At 35.8% G+C, this 25580-nt stretch overlaps 1 protein-coding gene across 9 annotated transcripts in view; it reads right to left on the reverse strand.

Annotated features, from left to right (window-relative positions):
- NF1 (neurofibromin 1) overlaps nt 1–25580 on the reverse strand; it is a 252176-nt gene that overhangs the window by 83436 nt on the left and 143160 nt on the right. For all 9 annotated transcript variants that reach the window (XM_088828700.1, XM_055401461.2, XM_088828696.1 and 6 more), the window contains 5 exons: nt 22503–22661; nt 21914–22011; nt 20530–20676; nt 18144–18290; nt 13686–13796 (listed from right to left, as the gene is read on the reverse strand). In XM_088828700.1, coding sequence (XP_088684826.1) covers nt 13686–13796; nt 18144–18290; nt 20530–20676; nt 21914–22011; nt 22503–22661 — 662 coding nt within the window. The remainder of the gene's footprint in view (nt 1–13685; nt 13797–18143; nt 18291–20529; nt 20677–21913; nt 22012–22502; nt 22662–25580) is intronic.

Genomic DNA, 25580 nt, shown 5'->3' on the forward strand with positions numbered 1-25580 from the left:
TTCCAACAGGTCAAAGTCACGGCTTCAAAGTCCAGACAAAACAGAGATTAAAGAAAAGTTATAAATGAAGGATGATTTGGCTAGGCTGCTATTTGTCACATAAGAAATTAGTTCTAGGTAGTGGGGAGTGACCTCTGGAACAATTCCAGAGAAAGGTTAGTTCTGTTACCTGTGAACAATCAGTACAAGTAGATTGTTCAAGGGAAATCAAGGAAATAAAAAAAAATAAAAAGCCATCTCAAGGTGTTAATAATGTGTTAAGCAGGTTAGTTTCCTTCACACTTTCAAAACTGATACAAGTGAGGTTTTTACGAAGCTCCTCTTTCAAGAAATGTCATTTTGGTTCAACAGCCCCAACTCTGTTAAGCATGTTCAGGAACCAGTTGAGACATATGCTCAATACATCCATTTATCTTTTCTATAAACCATGGCCTGATATTGTGAATTTGTTGGAAGTTATTGATGAAATCAAAGTACAGAAATTAAACATACACATACAAATACTCATAAAATCAGCAAAACTATACAGTTTTTTCCTGATTAAAACAATTCTAAGAGTATTTAAAGTACATTGTGATTTAGTAGAAAGAGCATGAGTTAAGACTGTCACCAATAGTCTTATCGTGGGTGAATGATTAAATGTGTCCTCTGGTAAAAATCTAAATAACATGTATTCCGTATGGGTATTTTAAAGAATAAATTAAATCATGTACATTAAAGCATTTTGTAGGTGCTACATAAATATTTTAAATATTACTCCTGTGCCTTGTATAAGAGATTCTTGATAATTAAAAGGTTAGAGATGGAGATGACTGAACCCAGAGTGGCACATAATTCCTCATGTACCTATCCTCTTTAATTACACTTTAAATAATTTATAAGATTTGTTATTTATACATTCATTTATATATGGAAAATATAATTTATCTAAAAAAAATTAGATATTTGAATTTCAAATGGGTATCTCAAAGCCAAACATCAAATAAATCTGATGAAATACTCAATACCAGGAAATGTAGTTTTTCACTTTGTGTTATTCTGTTGCCCATAGTCACAGTTCAAACAAACGAAGAGAACACTTCTGGAAGGTTGAGGGAATTCAAATGCCTGTCAAATGCTTGCCTCAATAGAAAATAAACTAAGATTTAATGGCTTTTCATCGACAAAGAAAAAAAAACAAAACATCACTAAGGAAAAATAAAGATGCCATACACCACAATAACCACTGGGACGGCCTCTGCTTGCCAACCAAAGCCTCAGTGACCACTCCTGCACCCGAGACGCTGTATAGTGAGAGTAACTGGCACACTGCCACAGCTACCTACCAGTTCCATTACTCAACCATGAGATGTTCCGCTGTATTTCCTCATGCCAATGACAAATAATTAAAGAAAGCTGATACACGTTCAAAAATAATTTCATCTATTTACAGGCTCTAGTATTCTTCTTCATGGTATGGCTTTTCTAAAATCGGAAATCTTTCTTGCTTAACAAAGTGTACTTTGATAATGTGTTATGAGTCTATTGCCCTGATATTAAATTTTTTTTAAAAAGCTGCAGGACATTAAATATGAATTTAGAAACACACTGTAAAGGCTGAAGCCTCTTTAAAACATAGTAAAAGTAATCAAAGAATGAAGGAGTCACCTGAAACTAGTAAAACATCTTCCTATATTAACTATGATGATATGATAAACTGATTTTAATTCTAAATATAAATAACACATATCTAAGTTTCTTTATATTTTTCTTCAAAGCAGTCAGGTTTGAGTCTTGAAGCTCTTATTCCAATGAGGCTGTCATTAGTGAAAACACCTTTGGGGGCCTTTCTTTCAAATATTACTACAAGCCAGTTTATATATAACACAAGAAAAAAACCATTTTAAGCAAAACTATTACTAAATTACATTTTGCTTTACCAAAAACTTTCAAGAATGAAGATTTTCCTACCACATTTACACAGAACATACTACACTTCCAAAAATGTACTTCTTTTAAAATATGTGCTCAAAAGCATCAGGGTTTAAAGTTATCACCTACAACAGTGACTCTTCTGAAGGGAACAATATTCACTTGGATACATTTACCCTTAGATGCTTGTTTTAGAATTTTTACATGTTGTTTCATAAACATACCTCAGGATTATTTCCTTTCAAGGCTTCTATATTTACACTAAAAGAGGTAAGCCACAGTTGATTAAAAATATAAGATAACTGTTTTCATAGCAATAGATGGATTGCAGCCACTAATTGCTTCTTCTTAAGTATTGTTAAGTCATAACTACCAAATTATTCACTATGTATCAATCACTACATCATCTTTATTGAGTAAACCAAAGCCTTGTTTCCGAACACTCAAGGCCACTATACTTCTATAAACTAAGGATCACAGAAAACAAAACTGTCAGGAAACATCTAACAGGAGGTTTCCTGTGTGCTGTTTTGGATCTGTCAGGAATTCTCTGTTCCTTATTAATTCCTGAATATTCAGGAATTAAGAGGAGAGGCTTGCCGGGGGCTGAGGAATCCAGGCATTTCCTTCATTAGTTTTCTATACGGTGATAAGTACCTTCTTCCTTTTTATGAACTATATGGTAAAAGTGACTATTTAAAACTCTCTCTCTCTCTTTGATATGGATGACCTCATGTTTCCTTGATAACTTGTAAGCTTTGATTTTATCTCTGCTGAAAGTAGCTATCTTGTAAGACAGTATCAATACCTATACAATGTTGAAATAAACGCCTTTGCTCCACCAGAGCTTTGGCCCTGGGTCTTGTGCGCTCTCTCCCTCTCTCTCTTTTTCAGGCTAATTCCTGGAGCGTAAAGGCTCTCTGTGTTCACTTTCCCGCCCGGGCTTCTAAGACCCTCTCGAGAAGGTGCTCTGTGCCTTCATCCCATCGAGAGGGCGCCTGAGGCCTTCGTGAACAGGGCAAGCCCCATGTGCAGGGGCTTTATTGGCTTTCTGCATAAACCAGCCTCTTTCTCTCTCCTTTACTTTCTCATCTGTCGACTCCAGACCACCAGGTTCCGGTCCATTAAAGGACCGACACAAAACCACTCGAGAAATCTTCTGGCTCAATTCAGGACTCCAACTCTAATCACTATGATTAAATTAAGTCTTTTTCCTTTAAACTATATCCATGTGTATTCATCATTAAAATTGGAAATGAGCCTTAACACTATCACTGAATGATTACATAGATGAAATATTTACACGGTCAACAGCCTATATTAGAGTGCAGCAAACTAGTGTCCAATGACATGCTACTTGCAGCCTGTTTCTGTATGACCTTCAAGGTAAGAATGGTTCTTTTTGGTTAAAAAACCAAAATCAAAACAAAAACAAGAGAAAAAGAAAAGTTTTATGTGGCTTGTAAAGCCTAAAATATTTACTACCTGGTCTTCTGACAAATAAGCTTGCTAATCTCTGCTTGGATAATTGATAAAGCTACCCACTCAGTCTGTAAGATAAGGATCAGTTCAGTTCAGTCGCTCAGTCGTGTCCAACTCTTTGCGACCCCATGGACTGCAGCATACCAGGCTCCCCTGTCCATCACCAACTCCCAGAGCTTACTCAAACTCATGTCCATCAAGTCGGTGATGCCATCCAACCATCTCATCTGCTGCCCCTTTTCCTCCTGCCTTCAATCTTTCCCAGCATCAGGGTCTTTTTCAGTGAGTCAGTTCTTCTCATCAGGTGGCCAAAAGATTGAAGTTTCAGCTTCAGCATCAGTCCTTCCAATGAATATTCAGGACTGATTTCCTTTAGGATGGACTGGTTGGATCTCTGTGCAGTCCAAGGGACTCTCAAGAGTCTTCTCCAACACCACAGTTCAAAAACATCAGTTCTTTGGCACTCAGCTTTCTTTATAGTCCAACTCCCACATCCATACATGACTACTGGAAAAACCATAATTTGACTTGATGGATTTTTGTCAGCAAAGTAATGTCTCTGTTTTTTAATACGCCGTCTAGGTTGGTCACAGCTTTTCTTCCAAGGAGCAAGCGTCTTTTAATTTCATGGCTGCAGTCACCATCTGCAGTGATTTTGGAGCGCCCCACCCCCCCGCAAAATAAAGTCTGTCACTGTGTCCATTGTTTTCCCACCTATTTGCCATGAAGAGATAGGACTGGATGCCATGATCTTTTTTTGAATGTTGACTTTTAAGCCAGCTTTTATTACTCTCCTCTTTCACTTTCATCAAGAGGACCTTTAGTTCTTCGCTTTCTGCCATAAGGGTGGTATCATCACGTTATCTGAGGTTATTGATCTTTCTCCTGGCAATCTTGATTTCAGTTTGTGCTTCATCCAGTCTGGCATTTCGCAAGATATACTCTGCATATAAGTTAAATAAGCAGGGTAACAATAGACAGCCTTGATGTACTCCTTTCCCAATTTGGAACCAGTCCGTTGTTCCATGTCTGGTTCTAACTGTTGCTTCTTGATCTGCATACAGATTTCTCAGGAGGCAGTTAAGATGGTCTGGTATTCCCATCTCTTTAAGAATTTTGCACAGTTCGTTGTGATCCACACAGCCAAAGGATAAAGTACAATTTTTTTGAAGCAGAATCAACAAAACTCAGTGATTAATCAGATGCATGCGGTTACAAACAGGCAGAAATGAAGACTGATGTTTAGCTTTCTATTTAATAAAGAGAAGGAGGGAATATTGGGAGACAGACACTTATCCAAACATGTATTTTGCAACTAAGGAGAAATGTGTTCTTTTTCTTAGATTCCTACAGAAAAGACTGATATTCTACTGTAGAAGTACTTATGTACAATTCTGAGATACTCACATTTAAGTCTAACATAACAATAGTCTGTTTTTGCACATGTGCATATACACTTTCTCAGGAAGCTTCCAAATATCTTTTTGAAACATAACTGTCCACACTGAAAAGTCACTTGCTACTACACAGTATTGGGGGGAGAAAGAAACAAGCAGCCCAAAATGGAGTCACTTGTGTTAAAATCAAGACTTAATACCAAATCTAACTGCAGTTACAACCTTCTCCAGGAATGTAATCCTAACCAGTGGAATCTTCTGGTCAGTACCAATGAGATAATCATTTCCATCCCCCAAAAGAAGATGAGATAATCTGTCACACAGAAAGATGCTTTTCATCCCCCATGTAAGTTACTTAAGCTTGAATTAATTTTTTATGATTTCCTTGTCTTGCCTTTAAAAACTCTTTCCATAGTCCTCTGGAGCTCCTATTTATTAGACAGGATACTGTCCAATTCATGAACTGTTCAATAAAACCAATTTATTTGGTTGAATTTCTGTTACTTTACTTAGGTAAAGGATGTGAATGCACTTTTGACCCACATCATACAAGTAAGAAATCCTCTCAAAAGAGAAGCCAGAAAGTAGAGAGAGGACTTAAACTCAGGCCTCTGAGTTGCAAATTTATGCTTATGGTGCAGAGAAAGCTGTAAATGACCAAATGTCTAAAATAACAGACATATCAGCCTCCCCCAGGAAGAAACAAAGATGAGGCATTTCAATAAATTCCAGTGTTTGTTGTACACTACTCTGTACAAGTACTCACTGTGCCAGAAGGTACAAAGAAGAGGTTGTACCTGATCACAAGAAAGCCAGAGGATACATTAGAGTAAAAAGAGTTTGATATATGCTCTAGACATACGAAGTCCTAAAATGTCTGATTTGGAAGTATAGAATTAAGAAAGGCTCACGTAAAAAGATGCTGCCATCAGAGTTAGACCCTGAAGGAAGAATGGAATTTTGAATGAGGAAGAAATACTCTGGGCAGATGGGGGAGACTGCACAAAGATAAAGAAGTGGGGGTATTTAAAGGCATGAATAATGGCAAATGATTTCTTTTTGTGGGGGAGTATTTAATGCTGGAGAGTTCAGAAATTTTATTTTTAGTTAATTATCATCAAAGGCTTGGGGAGCTTAAATCAATAAGAAAATAAGAAATCAAAGGTAATGATGCAGTTAATTTGAGAAAGATATATCTGTGTATAAGAACAGGAAAAGAAAAAAATGTTGAATTTAAAATTTTAAGTAAGTTGAGATTGAGGCGTTTGAAGCATCAGTAAAAACTTACATGTGAATTATCCTATAGTGCTCTGATTTATAATATCTACTCTGGTTGCTAAGAGGCTTTTTATGTTTACTTCTTAGGTCTGGTCATACAAACTTTCAATTTAATAGACATTTGTACCTAATATAAATAAGATTTATCCTCTTTATACTAGGTACCTTATAAATAAGATTTATACTTTTTATACTATACTCTACGTACCTAATATAAATAAGATTTAGCAAGCACTGGTTCTATTTATTCAGGAGGAAAAAGAAACCTTCACAGCAAAGTAAAACAAGACAGAAACATGTACTGACTTGTACTTCTGCCATTTATGAAGCAATTTCCTTGTATGTCAACCCAATTGTTCACAGCCCTGCAATTTTTAAAAAGAGCCAGCTAATGTGATGAAAACATTAGCACAATACAACCCAACTTCCCTGTGTGCCACTCATTAAGGAAAAGCAGTGACCAAAAGATGAAATTCCTTTGAAGAATTTACTCCATGTGCTTCAATGTGAGCAATTTAATGTACTAAAAAAAACCTCTGCAAACTCAATATGAAAAGTATCACTTTCACATGCAATTCTTTTCAATTTAGTTTTGTATTAATAAAGTTTAACCTCTTTTCTAATATAATAATTATTTACTAAAACTCTAGAACCTCTAGAAAGCTATATTCTTGAATTATTTAGAAAAAGAGTATATTCCTGTAGTTAGTTCAATCCAATGAAGACATTCGCTATCACAAAACATGGATAAGAGGAATAACAAAGTGGTATTCACAGGGTTCTTTATGTAAGTGACTAGATTTTAGAAAGACTTTATTTGCATTTCTCCATCTCTGCCACAGTCTGTTTGCACCAGTTTGGAAAGCACTCAATAGGTTATTTCCAAAGTGCAAATACCGGGTCAAGTTTATAACACGTGACTACTCACTAATTATATTTAAATAGCACACAGTGAGTAAGAAATTAGATTCCCCATAGGACACTGGAGAAAGCCTGAAGCCTTATTCTTCAAAGAAAAAAACATCAAAAGGTAATATTGAAATTTTCTCAGTTATACATTAGAACCAAATGTAAATTTAGCATATATTAGATTTCAAAGTTTGAGCTTTAAGTTAAAAAAGAAAAGAGAACAGTTAACTATGTTCAACATGGGCTAGCTGCTTTTTCTCAATCATGGCAAACCATTAGATTTGAAGACAGGATAAAAAAAAATTAGCCTTACTTTAAAAATGGTTTCAGTTCAGTTCAGTTCAGTCCAGTCGCTCAGTCGTGTCCGACTCTTTGCGACCCCATGAATCACAGCACGCCAGGCCTCCCTGTCCATCACCAACTCCCGGAGTTCACTCAAACTCATGTCCATCGAGTCGGTGATGCCATCCAGCCATCTCATTCTCTGTCGTCCCCTTCTCCTCCTGCACCCAATCCCTCCCAGCATCAGAGTCTTTTCCAGTGAGTCAACTCATCGCATGAGGTGGCTAAACTTTTGTATATGTCTATAATATGTCTTCATAGTCCCCATCTACTAAAGAACACTAGACTAAGACTCAGACTCAAGTTCTAGTTCTGGTCATTTTCAGATATGCATCCTCAGGCAAATTATGCCCTTTGTCTGAGCCCATCTGTAACATCAAAGAGTTGGTATTGATCATTTATGAATTTCCTTTTATCTTAAAAACTATGTGTTAAACCAAGGTTGGCATTTTCCTGGTACTGAGATAAGGTTTTCTTCATTCCCTCTTCCCTCCTCACCATCACTTTTTAAAATGTAAGTTCTTATATTTGTTTATGATCCAAGTGTTAGATTAATTTTCTATAATTATTTTGAAACAGGAAAATGATTTTCAAGTTATTATTCACTCTGCTCCTACTGTTTGCTGATGTCACTTTGAGGAAAACCAAAGCAGTATCAACGGATACCAGCCTAAGTTCTAAGACAACCACAAATTCCAACACAACTCCAAAGCTCCAAGTATCTCTGGATCCCAAGGCAACTTCCAATCCCAAGGCAACAAAGAATATGAAAGTGACCTCAACAACAGCCACAACCATGAATACAAAAAGTGTAGTCACAACCAAGAATATGAAAGGTGTAGCCACAACCATGAGCACAAAAAGTGCAGCCACAACCATGAGCACAAAAAGTGTAGCTACAACCAAGAATATGAAAAATGGTGGCACCAGACTGAACCCAATGGACAGCACTCATGTTCTTTTCTATATCATATTTTTGTTGTTTTTTGTACACTTAGGCTGAAGTGGACTTGGACTGCCTGCACTGTTATCTCAGTTCATTATATCTGCTGAATGGAAACAAACACACTAGGAAAATCAAATTTATTTCAACTTACTTCTAAGTAAATTATCATTATCCTAGTTTAATTTGGTTGCTTGCAAACTTTAATTGTGTAAGTTTAATCATTACCTTAATATGATGGTTTCCTTCCTTATAAATGCTAAAAAAGGAAAAAACTCTGTTTGCCTTTTAAATGTTTGCAAAACTGAGTTGCAACGTGGGTTTTTACATTAAAGGTGTAAGAGAAGAAATTATGTTGGTGACATTTAACCAAAGTATGCTTCTGTGTGTGTGTGTGTGTGTGTGTGAAAAGGACAGGGGGTTGGGGATAGGGGTCGAGGAGTGACATGTGTTATTCTGCTTTTATTTTTTATTAAATAGACAAAAGGATAAACTATAGTGCTCTACAAAACAATGCACCTATCTGTCACCATATTCCATAAATGTGTAACAGTAATTCGTTGTTACAATAAAAAAGACTCCAATTCTGCTAATGTTTGGAGTACAGACTACAGCTGCTCCAATGACAAAGTTATCTTACTCTGTATACACTTCTGTCTTTTACTGCAAATGGTCATTTGTCAATTTGATGCCTAGAATTCAGAAGTCTTCCTTACAGAAATATACCCCATAATTACTGGTGAGATTTTCATGCCGGTCTACAAAGATTTATTTAACCTAAAAACCCAGTATTTAATTTTAGCAGTGATAGTAACCATGTATGAACAACTCTGATTCTTACTAGTTGTGCCACCTTGAACTTAACTCCCAGCCCAGTGAGACTCCCAAACAAACTGGTAATAAACCTACTTCAAATGAATCACTTGGGGTGTCTGTTAGATAGATTATGCTCTACCCTGAAATTTTGATTTAGCAGTCCATGTAGGGTCTGGAGATATATGTTTGTTTGATAGCTACATTTGTGAATGACTAACAGCGTCTCTAAATTTCAGTTTATAAATAAGTCAGTCATTGGCAGTAATAATACCTCAGCAGGTTATTTTAAGGGTTAAATGAAAAAGTATATAATATGCAGTCTGCCTAAGGCAGAGAAAGCACTCAGTAAATTTTAGCCATTATCATTATTACTACTAACACCCAAAAAGCAATTGCCAGGTATCACAATATACCTAAGAGGAAAACTCTTCACATTGCACTTTTAGGTTTTATAGTTTTAATTATTCTGACAAAAATAATATATGTTCCTGTCAACAAGTCAAACAACAGAGATACATAATAGAAATACTGTAATTGATCCTCTACGTACTCCAGTCATACTCCCCTGAGAACACCAATGTGAACAGTTTAATGAGTACTTTCACAGACTTGTCAGTCTGTACATATCATATGCCTGTGCACAAACACACCCATATTCCTCTTCATCTTGCATGATAAATGTCAAGAGTCATCTTTCTGGATATTTTAAAAGCTGCATTAGAGGATTTTCTGTTACTTTTGCCAGCTCAGAATCCACTTTTCCTCATTCTGATATTGGCAGTCCAATTTCCCTTTGGGAAACCCTGTTCCCATCCCCTCCCCTCAAGCCTTTTAGTCCATGCAGTTTAAGCTGCCTTCACCAGTGAGCTCCAGGGATGGGTGTATGACTCAGACCTAGATACCAAGAAATTCCATCCCCCTTGCCATAGCGGATGCCTCAGGAATTGGCAGGTGACTCAGGCCAATAAGACTAGTACTTTTGCTGTTACTACTGGGAAAGAAGGTTTTTCACTGGGTTGTTAAGCTGGGAGAACACAAACCACCACTGGGTATAGCTTAGGAAGAGCTGCCTGGGAATAAAATCAACACAAAGAAAGTAGAGTCAAGACACAGAGAAGACAGATGTTCTCCAGATGACACTGTTCAAAGTCCTACATACAGTCATGCAAGGAGCCAGTCCATCTCTTGATCTCCTTGGGTACATCTACCAACTGATATGCTTTCTGGTTTACACAAGTGTAAATTTCATTTCTGTTACATGTAACAAGCAAAAACAGATTTAACACAAAACACAAAAACACATTAACACATTATTCCATAATACAGATGTATCATTATTTATTCAACAATTTCCTTTTGATGCAAAGCTATATATATAATATATATTTGCCACTATAAATAATGCTGCAACAATGGGCATGAACTTGGGCAAACTCCGGGAGATGGTGAGCGACAGGGAGGCCTGATATGCTGCAGTCCATGGGGTCGCGAAGAGTCAGACATGACTGAATGACTGAACAGCAATAACAACTGTCCTTGTATTTATGGGACTTTATTACAGGTTAGGTTCAAAGATATATAGGAGAGAATAGAAGGAAAAGACTAGAGACTAAATTAGGTCAAAATTACGAAGCAACCATCATGCCTGACTTGACATGAATCTGGACTTTACTTAGGGACTCAATGGTGCTACTTGACAAATAGAGACAGGATTAGATTTGAACTGGAACTGCCTCCAGAAGCAATGTTAAGATGACCTGGAAGTAATTATGTGGGGTTTAGGGAGTAGGAGATTAATGCTGCATTAGTACAGGTTAAAGCTAATAAGAGAGTCTCAGTAATGGCAGTGGGGGAAAATGAATTTAAAAGACATTTCCAAAGTACCTAAAATTAAGCCATTAAGAACCAATTTAAAAAAAACAACAACAAAACACATACCTTAGGACATCCCCTGATAAACGAATAGCACTAGGAGGTTATTTCAAATCACGCTGACTACTGGGCTAGGAGAAGTACCTGACTTAGAGGCAGCCAGGAATCCACTGGCTGGCCAGGACACAGCATTAAGGGTTTTGCCAAACAGGTATCTGTAGCTGAACCATGTTCTCTTTCTGGAATTTGAACGGTGAAGCACTGAGGTAATGAAGGACTGACTAGCAAGGGCTAATGCTGAAGAGATACAGAAAGAGGAGAATCATGAGATAGAGCTGAACGTGAAGCCAAGAAAGAGGCAACAAGTCAGTTCCAGGACTGACGGACACCTCTGTGCTGTCTCCACCTGCTCTAACTCATGTTTTTCCTGAGGCCCACTTTCTTGAGAAAGTAAGAATGGTTTCTCTGTAAAAACTGAGACCTGACTAAAACAGCTTTATTGATTTGCCTAGATGACACAACTAAAATCAAGACATGGTGATTGATAACGAGGAGGATAAACGAAAGAGGGAAGAATTTTAAATGATTAGGGTTTCCAGAGTGAGAAGGGATGGTGACGCTATTGAGAAGGAGAATATGGTGCAAAGAGGAAGTTGATTTGAATATACACTGAATTAAGTTTTGGACATTTCAAGTCTAAAAGGTCTGTGGCTTATCTGTAAGGAGGCTGGAATCCATAGTTCAAAAGACATAAACTAATACATGGTAATCTAAGCCACGAAAACAAAGGAATATCAAAAAGTCAAACCTAAGTGTTCTCGGACAAAGTTCACTGAATGGAGACAAGGCCTTTACTACCTTCTCCTGCTTTTGTACTCCTCCACAATAGAGTGGATCGCTCTACTCTGAGTGATCATCTGCTCAACTGTCCTTGACCTGAGGCTTCACACTAGGTTGACAATGAAGCCAGGAGGCACTCTCGTACGTCTAAATAAGAAACTGAAATGTAGCAAGTCGGAAGTTGGCCGGGTCACACCCCAAAACAAACAAAAAAGAAAACCTTAAACACACTCTGTATGTTTATAGAACTTTATAGGTCACAAAATACTTTATGGGAGAGGTAGGCAGGATAATTTTTCTAAGCAACTCCCCCTCTTTAACATATGAAGAAACAGATTGATAAAAACTAACTTGTCTAAGAAGCAGCAGAGCTGGGAACCCTCAGCAAACTCAAGTCACCCTATTACATAGGTCTCTAGGAAATCCCACTGACTTAATCTCACAGATGTCTGCATCATGCCCAAGCTACTTTCCCTTGGCCTTGTATAGTATACAGACCATCACAGAGAAGGAATATAATCTTACACTCTGATCCTAGAGGGAAAAAAACAGCTTTAAGGTTTTCCAGAAATCTTTGGAACTTGTAAACTATCAAGAATTTAAAGGAGGAGGAGGACACGTCTACCTACCTCTCTCACCAATGTTTCACTTTTAATTCCTTAGACAAAATAGGGAAAATCAAAATACACTGGTGGTATTAAAGAGTGGGATTGGTATGCAAGGATGGTTCATCTCAATTGCAAAAGAAAATTAAAATCTTAGGCAATTGAGAAACAGGATCTGAGGTAAAAGTTGGAAAGAAGACTTACGGAAGGTGAAGAGACATTCCTCAGAACTGCTGAAGAGGAAGGCTAAGGATAAATGCAAGTTTCTATGCCCTCTTGACTCCCTAACACCCAGTTCTCAGGACTTCTTGGTTTAACGCTGTCTGCATTATCCCACCTCCCACCTTCCTTTTATCACTCCACTGCCACTCCTTCTTAACTTCCACTTATTTCTTATACACTGCCAATTTTTTTTTGCCATTCATGATCATTAAAAGTCTACTGACGTAATTCCTCAATTTATACTAAATTCAGGAAACTCAGATTAATTCCTACAGCCTAGTGGAACAGCAGAATTAAGAGAAAACATAGCCCCTGAGATTCCAAAGCCAGCGGTCTATTATATAACATTGTCCCTAAGGTTCAATTACCAAGAGTTTATATCACACTAAATGGGAAGAAGGAAAACTGACCAAATAATACCACAGACAAATTCTCCAATGAAACACAGAATAAGGCAAGAAAGAAAAGACAATGGCAGGGAAAGCAATGTGAGCATTAGACCAACTGTGAAGGAGGAGCAGTTCAAGAAAGGTTTCCTGGGAACTAGCCTTGGCTGAAGACAGCACAAATAAATGCAATCAATTTTTCAGGCTGTCACTTGTGCCATATCTTTATAGACACTTCCCATAGCATCTCTGAATTATTTGTTGAATCACCCTGATGTTGCCTTACAAGGCTTATTATTAAAAGTTCTCAGATTCTTCAAGTTTTATTTCCATTTACAAAAAGGTTTCTCAGCATCATGTTGCAGATATTATTTAAACAGAATACAGCAGAAAACAAGACTGTGATATTTTTTTTTTACTCTTTGTAATTAATTCACTGTAGGTGGCATAAAAAAACTGATGTAATAAAGGGAAGCAAATATGAAACAGGTACTATGAAAAGCAATTTATAATAGATGGAGCACCATTTGGGGACAAGATGGCTGTTTACCAGCTACATTCTCCCAGGAAAACTTTTCTCCAACTCTGGTAAAGTCAAACAGGAAAAACCAAACTTGCTGTCTTCTACATTTTCTACCATTTTAAAAACTCTAGTAAGAGATACTAAAACAGTGTTTCTTACCTCCGTGCAACATAATAAAATATAGGATTCCCAGCTTTGGAAGTCCCAGCTTGGTAGAAAATACTTAATGTTTTCAAAGCCTTGAACTCTTCTTTTTCATGTACTTGATGCCTGAAAGAAAAAAGAGCTCAGAAACTCACAGACTTTATATTATTCATTGATATCTACAAAAGTCCACAATTGGAACAATGATAAAATATACAAAATGGCAAAATATCTTAAAAGCAACATACTTTCTGAAGGGCAATGTGGTTAAAAACACTAAAAATCTCAAGGAGCTATTATTTGAACCTTGGACTGCAAAGAGAATCAAACTGATCCTAAAGGAGATCAGTCCTGAATATTCACTGGAAGGACTGATGCTGAAGCTGAAGCTCCAATACTCTGGCCACCTGATGTGAGGAACTGACTCATTTGAAAAGACCCTCATGCTCAGAAAGATTGAAGGCAGGAGGAGAAGGGGATGACAGAGGATGAGATGGTGGAATGGCATCACTAACTTAATGAATATGAGTTTGAGTAAACTTTGGGAGTTGGTGATGGACAGGGAGGCCTGGCATGCTTCAGTCTATGGGGTCGGAAAGAGTCTGACACGACTGAGCGACTGAACTGATTATTTGAACCAGAAAACTAGTTCTTAGGATAACAAGAAAACTACTGGACAGGGATATTAGGCATAGAATTTTTTTTAACCATTTTTCTTTCTAGACAGAAGTTTTTGAGTTTTACTGATTTGCTTTTTAAGAGTTCAGTTTATGAACCTTTCCTTTCCCTGGTTTCAGTTCAGTTCAGTTCAGTCGCTCAGTCGTGTCCAACTCTTTGCGAGCCCATGAATCACAGTACGCCAGGCCTCCCTGTCCATCACCAACTCCCAGAGTTCACTCAAACCCATGTCCATCGAGTCGGTGATGCCATCCAGCCATCTCATTATCCGTCATCCCCTTCTCCTCCTGCCCCCAATCCCTCCCAGCATCAGAGTCTTTTCCAATGAGTCAACTCTTCACATGAGGTGGCCAAAGTATTGGAGTTTCAGCTTCAGCATCAGTCCTTCCAATGAACACCCAGGACTGATCTCCTTTAGAATGGACTGGTTGGATCTCCTTGCAGTCCAAGGGACTCTCAACAGTCTTCTCCAGCACCACAGTTCAAAAGCATCATTCTTGGGCGCTCAGTTTTCTTCACAGTCCAGCTCTCACATCCATACATGACCACTGGAAAAACCATAGCCTTGACTAGACGGACCTTTATTGGGAAAGTAACGTCTCTGCTTTTTAATATGCTATCTAGGTTGGTCATAACTTTCCTTCCAAGGAGTAAGCGTCTTTTAATTTCATGGCTGCATTCACCATCTGCAGTGATTTTGGAGCCCCCAAAATAAAGTCTGACACTGTTTCCACTGTTTCCCCATCTATTTCCCATGAAGTGATGGGACCAGATGCCATGATCTTCGTTTTCTGAATGTTGAGTTTTAAGCCAACTTTTTCTCTCTCCTCTTTCACTTTCATCAAGAGTTCTTCTTCACTTTCTGCCATAAGGGTGGTGTCATCTGCATATCTGAGGTTATCGATATTTCCCCCAGCAATCCTGATTCTAGCTTGTGCTTCTTCCAGCCCAGCGTTCCTCATGATGTCCTCTGCATAGAAGTTAAATAAGCAGGGTGACAATATACAGCCTTGACATACTCCTTTTCCTATTTGGAACCAGTCTGTTGTTCCACGTCCAGTTCTAACTGTTGCTTCCTGACCTGCATACAGGTTTCTCAAGAGGCAGGTCAGGTGGTCTGGTATTCCCATCTCTTTCAGAATGTTCCACAATTTATTGTGATCCACACAGTCAAAGGCTTTGGCATAGTCAATAAAGCAGAAATAGATGTTTTTCTGGAACTCTCTTGTTTTTCCCATGATCCAGCAGATGTTGGCAGTTTGATCTCTGGTTCCTCTGCCTTTTCTAAAACCAGCTTGAACATCTGGAAGTTCACGGTTCACGTATTATTAAAGCCTGACTTGGAGAATTTTAAGCATGACTTTACTAGCATGTGAGATGAGTGCAATTGTGCGCTAGTTTGAGCATTCTTTGGCACTGCCTTTCTTTGGGATTGGAATGAAAACTGACCTTTTCCAGTCCTGTGGCCACTGCTGAGTTTTCCAAATTTGCTGGCATATTGAGTGCAGCACTTTCACAGCATCGTCTTTCAGTTTTTGAAATAGCTCAACTGGAATTCCATCACCTCCACTAGCTTTGTTAGTAGTGATGATTCCTATACTTTTAAAATTATACACTTATATATATTTAAATGCACTTCAAAAAAGGCATGGTTTAATTATTATATATTCCGCTTAACACAGTGTACGTCTTTAACCTGAAGATTTATGTCATTTACCAGACCTGGAAAATTCTCATCTGTTGTCTCTTCAAATATTACCTCTTCACTACTCTTTAAGCTCTATGTATTAGATATGTTGGAAGTTCTCATTCTATAATCTTCATCTCTTAAACTCTTTCATATTTTCCATTTCTTTATCTCTGTGTATAACAGTCCCTGGAATTCTTCAGGCCAGAATACTGGAGTGGGTAACCTTTCCCTTCTCCAGGGAATCTTCCCAACCCAGGGACTGAACCCAGGTCTCCAGCACTGTAGGTGTTTTCTTTACCAGATAAGCCACAAGGGAAGCCCAAGAATACAGGAGTGGGTAGCCTATCCCTTCTCCAGCGGAACTTCCTGACCCAGGAATCTATCTGGGGTCTTCTGCATTGCAGGCGGATTCTTCAGTAACTGAGCTATCAGGAAAGCCCACACACTAAATAATTTGCTCCAAAATTCTCTTCTAGCTATGTACGTGTTTAAAAATATTTTTAATATACATTTTCCTTTACCTAGTGTTTCTATGTGTCTTAGGGGTGGGAGAAGAGGCTATATTAGCTCAGTTCATCATACTGCTGCTACCAAGTGATCATTTGCTTAATATTAATGGAAACAACATACAGCATTTGAGAAGGGAAACAGGTACACATGTGTATGGATAAATGACTAGGAGGTTATCTGCCAAATGTTAACTGAATTATCTTCAAGAGGTGAAATAACTGAAAATTTTTTACTTCCCTTTTTAGATTTCTATGTTTTGACTAATTTAACAATTATTAGTTTTATAGTTGACAACATTATAAAGCTACTTCCATTTTTTAAAAGAAAAATGAGTTTCAGGGAGCATCAGTGGAAACTTAGAACAAAAATATCATTTAATGCTTATGAAACACTTTATATATACACCATATATTGTTCTAAGCATCTTACACATATTATATCCTTAGTGTTCAAAAGCACAGAGGATTGTTTTGTAGGAAGGTGGGGTCTTAGGTTAAAAGGACTAATAAAGAAGTTTTCTTTGAAAAATGGAAAAATGGCAAGGACATCCTAAGTAATGCTGAATAAAACATAGTTTTATAAGTTTATGTAATTTTCAACTAAGTAACATGAAAATTTTGCATTGAAAATATTCCTTTAATTACATAGGAATAAACATCTGTTACACAGGAAAATGTAACAGAACTAGAGATAACAACTAAGCTTGAAAGGCGATTGTTACATATTCCTACATTCTTTTAACAATATCAAAAAATTGGAGTCATGTGTACAAAACTATCATCTGTATGTAATATGATTAATAACAGGCACTCACAATCCATGGAACATTATATACAAATCATTAATGTGAATTAAACTTTAGAATGTCATATTCTGTTCTTTCCTTTCTGCTTCTGGAACATACTCTATGAACAAAACACTTAACCCACAGTCACTATGAAGTACTAAGCGACTAAGTGTAAAGTACTATGAAAGGTACTTTAAAAGACTAAAGACTTTTGCAAACTATCTTCACTGCAACAACACAGGGGTGAATGTCTAAAGATGAGGATCCAAATCTCAATGAGATTCAAAACAAATGTCCACAGAAAGAAATTTTATAGCAGTATTACCATATTTCTGACCATCAGTCTAAAAGTTGTATAATTAACTTCCAGGAGACTTCTGAAAAATTTTATCATGTGGTATAAAGAGTTCAGCACTTAGAAGCAAAAGACCTATGACTTAGGATGGAATCTTAGGTAAATTGCTCACTTTGAACTCTATTTTCCCTAACAATTATAATATGAATATAATGTTATCTACCTTCCTTTTAACTATTCAGTGCAAAAACAACTCAAAACAACATGACACAGTACTATTCAACAAGATGTTATTATTTTTTACAAGAAAATCAACCATGAAACAAAGCATATTTCAACAATATATAGGGTAAGAGAAAAGTGGGACCCCAAAACATGGCAATGTGGTTATGAAGTACATCTTTCCCAATAAGCCTCTGTCAAATATACAAGTATATTTAACAAGTGGCCTAGAGGTAAATCTTGCAGCTCAATGAAAAAGACAGAAATCATCATGTCAAGGTGGTACTTTACCTAGTCATAAATTCCTCAAACTTCGAACTGGTAAGGTTAAGGCTGGACCAGTGTGTATCTGCCACAGGTTTGTGCTCTGGAGGACCCAGGTATGCAAGAAGTGTTGCCATCTTATCAAAAGGTCGTCTTCCAACAGCTTTGTGATCCCTAGATATAGGAAACTACTTAGAAAAAAAGTAGCAGTTCACATGTAGCAGAACACATTTATTTATTTTTTTAATTGGAGTATAATTGCTTTATAATGTTGTGTTAGTTCCTGCGGTACAAGGAAGTCAATCAGCAGGATGTATACATATCCCTCTTGAACCTCCCCACCCCACCTCTGGAGGTCATCAGAGCACCAAGCTGAGCTCCCTGTGCCCTACAGGAGCTTCTCACTAGCTATTTTCCGCACACAGTAGTGTATATAAAAACACATTTAGACTGTCATTGGCAGCTTTCCTTTTTACTGTCCTGTGGTGGTTCCTACTCATTTGTACATAGCACCCAAAAGACCTCAGGGGTTTTAAGTTTAACTGAGACATCTTAGAAATAGGACCATTCCTCAAACTATAAAATTTGCATAAAATTTCATTATGTTCTAGTATTCTTAATCTATTACCATTAAATAGGCAACCAGTAAGTAAAAATAGCATTCTGATCCACTTTTTCTCAGGATGAAAAGAACTCATTTGGAGAGACCACTGTTTAGGAAGTGGACATAGTGTTCCTGATATCAGATTTCTGCTTAACCAGGGTAAATATGAATTTTCAACAACTATTAAACATTTAAAACTAAAGATAACAAGATACAATTTCACAAACATCAAACTGACAAAAAAAAATTATGAGTTTGCTAATGCCAATTTTGGTGAAGAAGTGTACACTGTACTCGCACACAGTACTGTCAAAGCATAAATCAGTATGTACACTATGAAAAATAATGTGGCAATATCTAGTAAAGCTGAGGCTGTGTATACCCCAGAACTCAGCAATTATGCATTTGGGTAATCCACAAGGAGACAAATGTGAAGAATATTTATTACATTACTATTTAAAATAATGAAAAACAGGAAACTCTAAATATCCATCAATTAGGAAGTATGAAAATAAACTGTGTATACTCATTCGATAAATTACTAAGATAAGTTAAATAAATGATAAATCTCAAATAGAATATCATATGAAGAGAATATATTCAGTGTATCATTGCTATAAAGTTTTAAAACACACAAAACTGTTTTATATGTACCTACGTTATACCTGTACTTTCCTTTTTCTTGTCAGTTACACACAAGAGAAGTTGTATCTTTTTCTCTCCCAGAAATAAAATGTTATAAAGATCTGAAGTAATTCAACAAAATAAAAAATGTTAAAACTAGGCAGTAGACATGGGTCTCTGTTATATTATAGTCAATACTTCTTTGTATGTTTGAAATGTGTCTTTTTTTAAAAAAACAAATTGCAAAAAATCTGGTATTAAAGTACATGAATATGTACATAAGTCATATAAGTTTTGTATTTTAAAAAATGCATATCAAAGAATGTTTGCATTTAAAAGTTCCACTTTAAGTGTCACACAGATAAAGCATCTCCCTCCTTATGGTCTTCTACCTTTCCTATGAATAAGCAAACCATTTTTACTGAAATTTAAAAATAATCTGGACTCATTTGACTTTTGTAAGAGAACTCATACATAAGAATCTGGGCCACTGTAAACATATGTAACTATCATAGAAATGACAGCAAATGATTCAGGCTACAAGAGACTTTAACTAAAAACCGCTAATGAAACAATTCCCAAATTAATAATTTTCAATTTTTAAGTACTGCCTATGTAAAACTTCATTTGCAGTACTTCAGAGTATCACAAATGGGATTACTATAGAATCGCAACAGAATAGCAATGTTTTAATTATTAACTTCTTAAGAATTAAGCTGCTCTTTAAATTCAGATGCCAAGACTCATTTGACCTAGTAAATTTAAAGTTCTTTGTGGCTTGTTGTATATTATGTTTGCAAGCCAGAAGAAATCCCATAGGCTAATTTGTGATTTCTCAGTTTAATTTGTTGTTTCTTTGGCTGGATTCTTAGTTTCCCCACAAGGGATCAAACCCAGGCCCCCGGCAATGAAAGTGCGGAGTCTTTCATTACCACTAGACTGCCAGGAAATTCCCTCTTAGCTTTAGTATTTTTTTAAAAAGTCTACAACACCTACATAGGTTTGTTGATCAATTAATATGACGTAAGCTTTTGCCTACATATTTTTAAAGGTCATTACTCTTTAAAAATCATAATTCTTATTCTAAGAAGATACAAAGTAAAAAGCATTATTCATGACCAATAATTTTATCAATCTAAATTTAAAGTGAGAGTTTTTAATATCCCCATGACTGAGAAATCTTACCTGTTGCTGGAAAGATACTGGCCAATTTTCTCTTGATTATTCCATAGTAGACGATGTAAAGCAAGCACATTGCCATCACTGATGAAGGAAAGACTATGATTTACAGCATCACTTGTAGGACAATCAGATGCTATATCAAGGAAAAACCTTCAAAAATGCAAAGTTATTAGAATTTCAAAAACCAGATATACTCATATCTATGTTTGAATTAAATTCATGTGAAGTAACTTTGTGAAATTACTGATATTACAAATATGGAGGTTTTATTCACACATGTGACTATAAACAAAACAAGAAGAGACAAGGAGAAACTTGGTTTTCCATTTGATACCTGGCTTTAGCTTCAAAGTAGGCTCTGGAGTCAGACAACAAAATTTAGATAGATGAGAATCTATAGAGAAGCCAGTATTTTACAGATAAAGAAATGGAGGTCCAGACAAGACAAAAGACCTCCCCAAAGTTATACAGCCTGTTAGGTCAAAGTCAGGATCAGAACCTTTGTTCTTTTAACTTTCTATGGGTAGTCAATCTTACTGTGGATAGTCATAGAATGCTGACATTCACTTTCTTTTCCAGTATGATTTACAATCCAATAATATACCTTTTATATTCCAATCAGAAAGTAGTATGAACTATAATGAAAAATTAGAAGAGTTATAGAAGTATAGCCTAGACTATAAGTCAAATCAATTAGATTCACACTGTATGAAAAGTAGAATTCTTGATGTTAACTTCCATTTACAGATACTTTATCATAAGTTATCTCATTTGTTTCTCTAAAATCAACTCATAGTTAAGTACAGTATTACACTTACTTTACCAAATTAACAACTCAGAGATAAAAAGAAGCACCTAGCTAGTTATGGGTACCAAGCAGAACTCAAGTTTTCTAAAATCACAAAACTTCCAACTGTTGTCCAGTTACTCATGAACAAAATCCTACGCATTTGCTTTACTCGGTTTAAAGAGTAACTTTTTAGTTTACATACATTTCCAAATTAAAGTATCAAAAATATTCTAACATCAAAAAATTTTGATTATACACTATAATGTATTATCTGTACCAGTTTGGTTTTAGTTTTTACTGAAAGAAATCTTTTTCCCTCTACGTCTCCTCCATCTTGTGGTAAACTCAAATCCTTTATTTTAGTAGCTATGTCAAACATCTCTCTTGGTTTTTAAATATTGAAATCACTACCAAATCACAAAGAATATAATTTTACTTCATTAATGTCTTTTATAGTGAAATATGATTAACTATGTTCTTGACCTCAAGAGAAAACAACCTACACAGGAGTTCCATCTAGATCAAGTATAAGGACTTAAGTGAAACTGAAAGTATCTGATCCAAACAGAGCAACTGGCTAAGTAGCAGGCTGCTCACCTTCGTGCTGCATCAAAGTTGCTTTTCACAAAATCATTAAAAGGCCGCATATGCTCTTCTTTTGTGAAAAGGACATGATTGGCAATACTCTGAAGTATCTAAACAATAAAATAAGGTTATAAAGGATCTGATTATTTATGAAATCTACACATCCATATAACTAAAAAATATTAATTTTCTCACTGATACAATTTCTATTGGTGATTAAAATCAGTTATTGCTCATTGTTTCTATGCTTTCCTAAATATAATTATATAAATACATATATATTTATACATATAAAAATAGATATTAAAATTTTAATGTATTTTAAAAAATCATATAGTATACATTTTGTTTCCCATTTCGAAATTTCCAAAATGATTACACAGAAAACCATCTTCAGAAGACATTTGCTAAAATATTTTCAAATAAGATGTTCCATCAGTATCAGCCTCATGAATTTATCATATAAAGAAATAAAAATAAAACAAAAGCATGTAAGGGAAAACCACAGGGCATTTCAAAAATTAAGAGTACACTGAATAAAAAACTAAAAATTTACAGAAGAGAAATTTTAAATAGTTATATTATCAAAATGATTCTTCACCTTTGACATTAACTTCAAGCCCCTTTCGATTCTAGGTGGTGGCTTTTTATCTAAAATCCCTGCTTCATATGGTGAGACAATGGCAGGATTGATAAATCTGAGAAACATGGCACTTCCTACTGCACCGATGCTGTTCTGAGGGAAACGCTGGCTAACCACCTAAAAACAAGGAATTGAGGATTGAGTACATGGTTTGAATTAAAACAAGAAAATGGGAAGAAAGAGTTCAAAAGTCAAATTTTGCACAAAAAATCTGAACAGATCAGTCCTTGTAAACAATACATTTGTAATTTTTCCTACTCCCAAAACATCGTAAACAAAAATTTATCCTCAATTCTTGCCCTCTTGCATTTAAAATCACAATGAAGGTCTCTAAGGGAAAAAAAAAAGTCTCATAGATGAGTTCTGTAGAAGAGATCTGAAAAAAGATCTTAATTTTATCACCATTGTTTATACTGCAGGTTTGTTGAGTAACAAAAGCAGAATAACTTTTCACACAAAAGTTATCATATTTTACTAAGATTAAGAGACACGAGAGTGTGGTCAACTCTTGTAAGGCAGAGCTAAGTTTTCAACAGCATACCACTGAAAAATCCAATACCTAATAGTAAATACTTACGTTTTGTTGTATACCAGGTACAATTGAATTTCTTGAGCAAAATGCTTGCCATATACAAAATAAAACTTAGTTTTCTTAGATTCCTATCAAGAGAAAAAACTTACTTACAAGTAACGTTATTGCCAGTTCTTTTTCTTCATCAGAATGCTTTATAAGGACCTACTTATTATTTAAACCATGGAGGAATGGGAATTCTTGGGGACTTAAAAGAAAAAAGGATCCCACCAGCCTAAAAGAGAGAATCCCCATGAGTACCTCAATTTGTAATTCTGTCAAATAAAAAAAAGTTTAAGATACAAGAAATGGTTGCCCACACTGAAAAATAATGTGAGCCAAACATTTCACTGGATTTATTTTCTTTTTATAAGACATTCCACTTTCAAGGTAAATTAGACTGGGAAAGTGCTATGAAGCTGCCTCAGCTTCCATCTCTCCTAGTAGGTCCTGTTTTAAATTAACATATGAAAATTGTATTATTCTGAAATTCACTTTTTTTTTTAAACAGATAACACACATATTTACTTTTAAAGAACACTCATGTAACATCTAAACCACTATAACTATTCATGCTTAGCATGGCTAACTGCTGCTTAAAGCAGTGCTGACTAACGACAAGGCCACAGTACACCAACTCAATGTTCTGGGATTCTGAGGATAAAACTGCATTTCACAGGCTGTTGTGGGGAAATGAGAAAATAGGACTTAGGTGCAGAATCTCACAGAGCTCTAGTTTTCTTCACACTGCCTCAGTAAAGTGACACTTGTTTTCATGAATTCACGTGGCGCACTGAGTCCAGATTATAACTCTGGAAAAGAGTAAGAATTATTCCACTTCATTCTGCTTTCTTCAGTGCTGCATGTGGTATACACTGAAAATGTGTTCTTATTCACTGTCTAAAATCTCAAAATAATTTTCATTTATATTTGACAGGAAGTCAGTAAAATTAAGACTGTAGAGAATGATTTTCTAAGCTGAGAAAATCTTCGTAAGAGGTGACAGTAGGGGTGAGCTGTAATTAACACATTCTCACCTTCCTGCGTATGGCATAGCTCAGGAAGCTTTCTTGGTGTTACAGTCCTCTGAGTGCTATGCTCCTGCAAGAAGGACGATGACCTTACACTTCAGTCACAGGAAACTGGTGAAGGTGGTTAAATACAGCAGCCTTAGCAGGCTGGCTTTAAAACCTAAATACTGTTTTCTAGCTATTTTGAGCTAAAATACAATTTTAGAAACAGAATGAAGAAGAAAATTCAAGTGCTTTTACCACTGTTGTACTGTGTTTAACCTTCTGGGGAGCAGGAACAGAAAAAATGTTTATTTTCGCATAGATAAAATTCTTCGTCTAATTTCAGAATGTGCACAGACTACCACTGCTACTGTTTCCTTCAGAACTCACAAATTTTAATCTTAAAACATAAAAAACAGATCAACAAACCTAGACATTTTTAAAGCCTTTCAGGAGTGAGCTAGCAAAAAGGAAGGGAATTAAAAACTGCTTTATATTTCATTGCAAAAGGGTTGTTTTAAAAGAATAGCTTATGGTCAGTTTAATCCATTAAAATCCTGAAAAGGTTTTAAAAGAAGTTAAAGTCAAGAGTTTGTTTTCCAAAGAACTGATTAATTATAAAATACTAACCTGCTGAGAATGTGTCTCAAAAAAAAAAATCAATTACTTATATGCACATGGAGAACTCTTTTCAAATGCATTTTTAGAGTAGCTATTTACTGGCTTTTTCCAGGAGAAAAGTTTTTAAAGTGTGACTCACATTTATACCTGATGTTTACTCAATATTACTCAATCTCAGAATTTAACAAGTATCTGAGAGAAGAAATATTGTAAAACTTATGAAAGGTACTACACCTTCACTATCTTCCACATCTTCAAAAATCATTCAGAACTCAGAGTATCCACACTACAAGAACATACCTTATTTTCACGTGAGATATAATTATGTATCTCATCAATGACAGTGTATTTTAGGAACTAAAATCTTATAAAACAATCAATATAAAAATGCTCAACAAGTTTTATGAATTAATTTATTAAAAAACTTCTTTTCCTATCACCATTAATTAACATGAGTATAATTTTACCTCATAACATATACATATACAAACTGTTTTTATTTTTAACCTGTAAAAATCTAATTTATATCCAAAAAACTTTCAGCATAAAAGGTCAAAGTAGAGCCAGTCTGTATGCAGAAGCCAATTATCAGTCAAATGGCCCTTTTACTTTCCCCCTACTCATAAAAGGTGAACCATAGGTTACAAATATAGTCATACACTATACATCAGCAAGAGGATCACAACTCATCCATCTTTAATTATCTAAGTGAGTTAGGTTAATAACTTCAAAGGGGATCTAATTATACAGTACATGTTTGAGTTTAATAAAGAGAATTATTGATGACTACACAGCTACATAATAGAAGCCAGAACCTTCTCTATATATTTT

Source organism: Moschus berezovskii, chromosome 20 (assembly GCF_049115385.1).
Source record: "Moschus berezovskii isolate FMDL1 chromosome 20, NW_MosBer_1.0, whole genome shotgun sequence".
NCBI lineage: Eukaryota > Metazoa > Chordata > Mammalia > Artiodactyla > Moschidae > Moschus > Moschus berezovskii.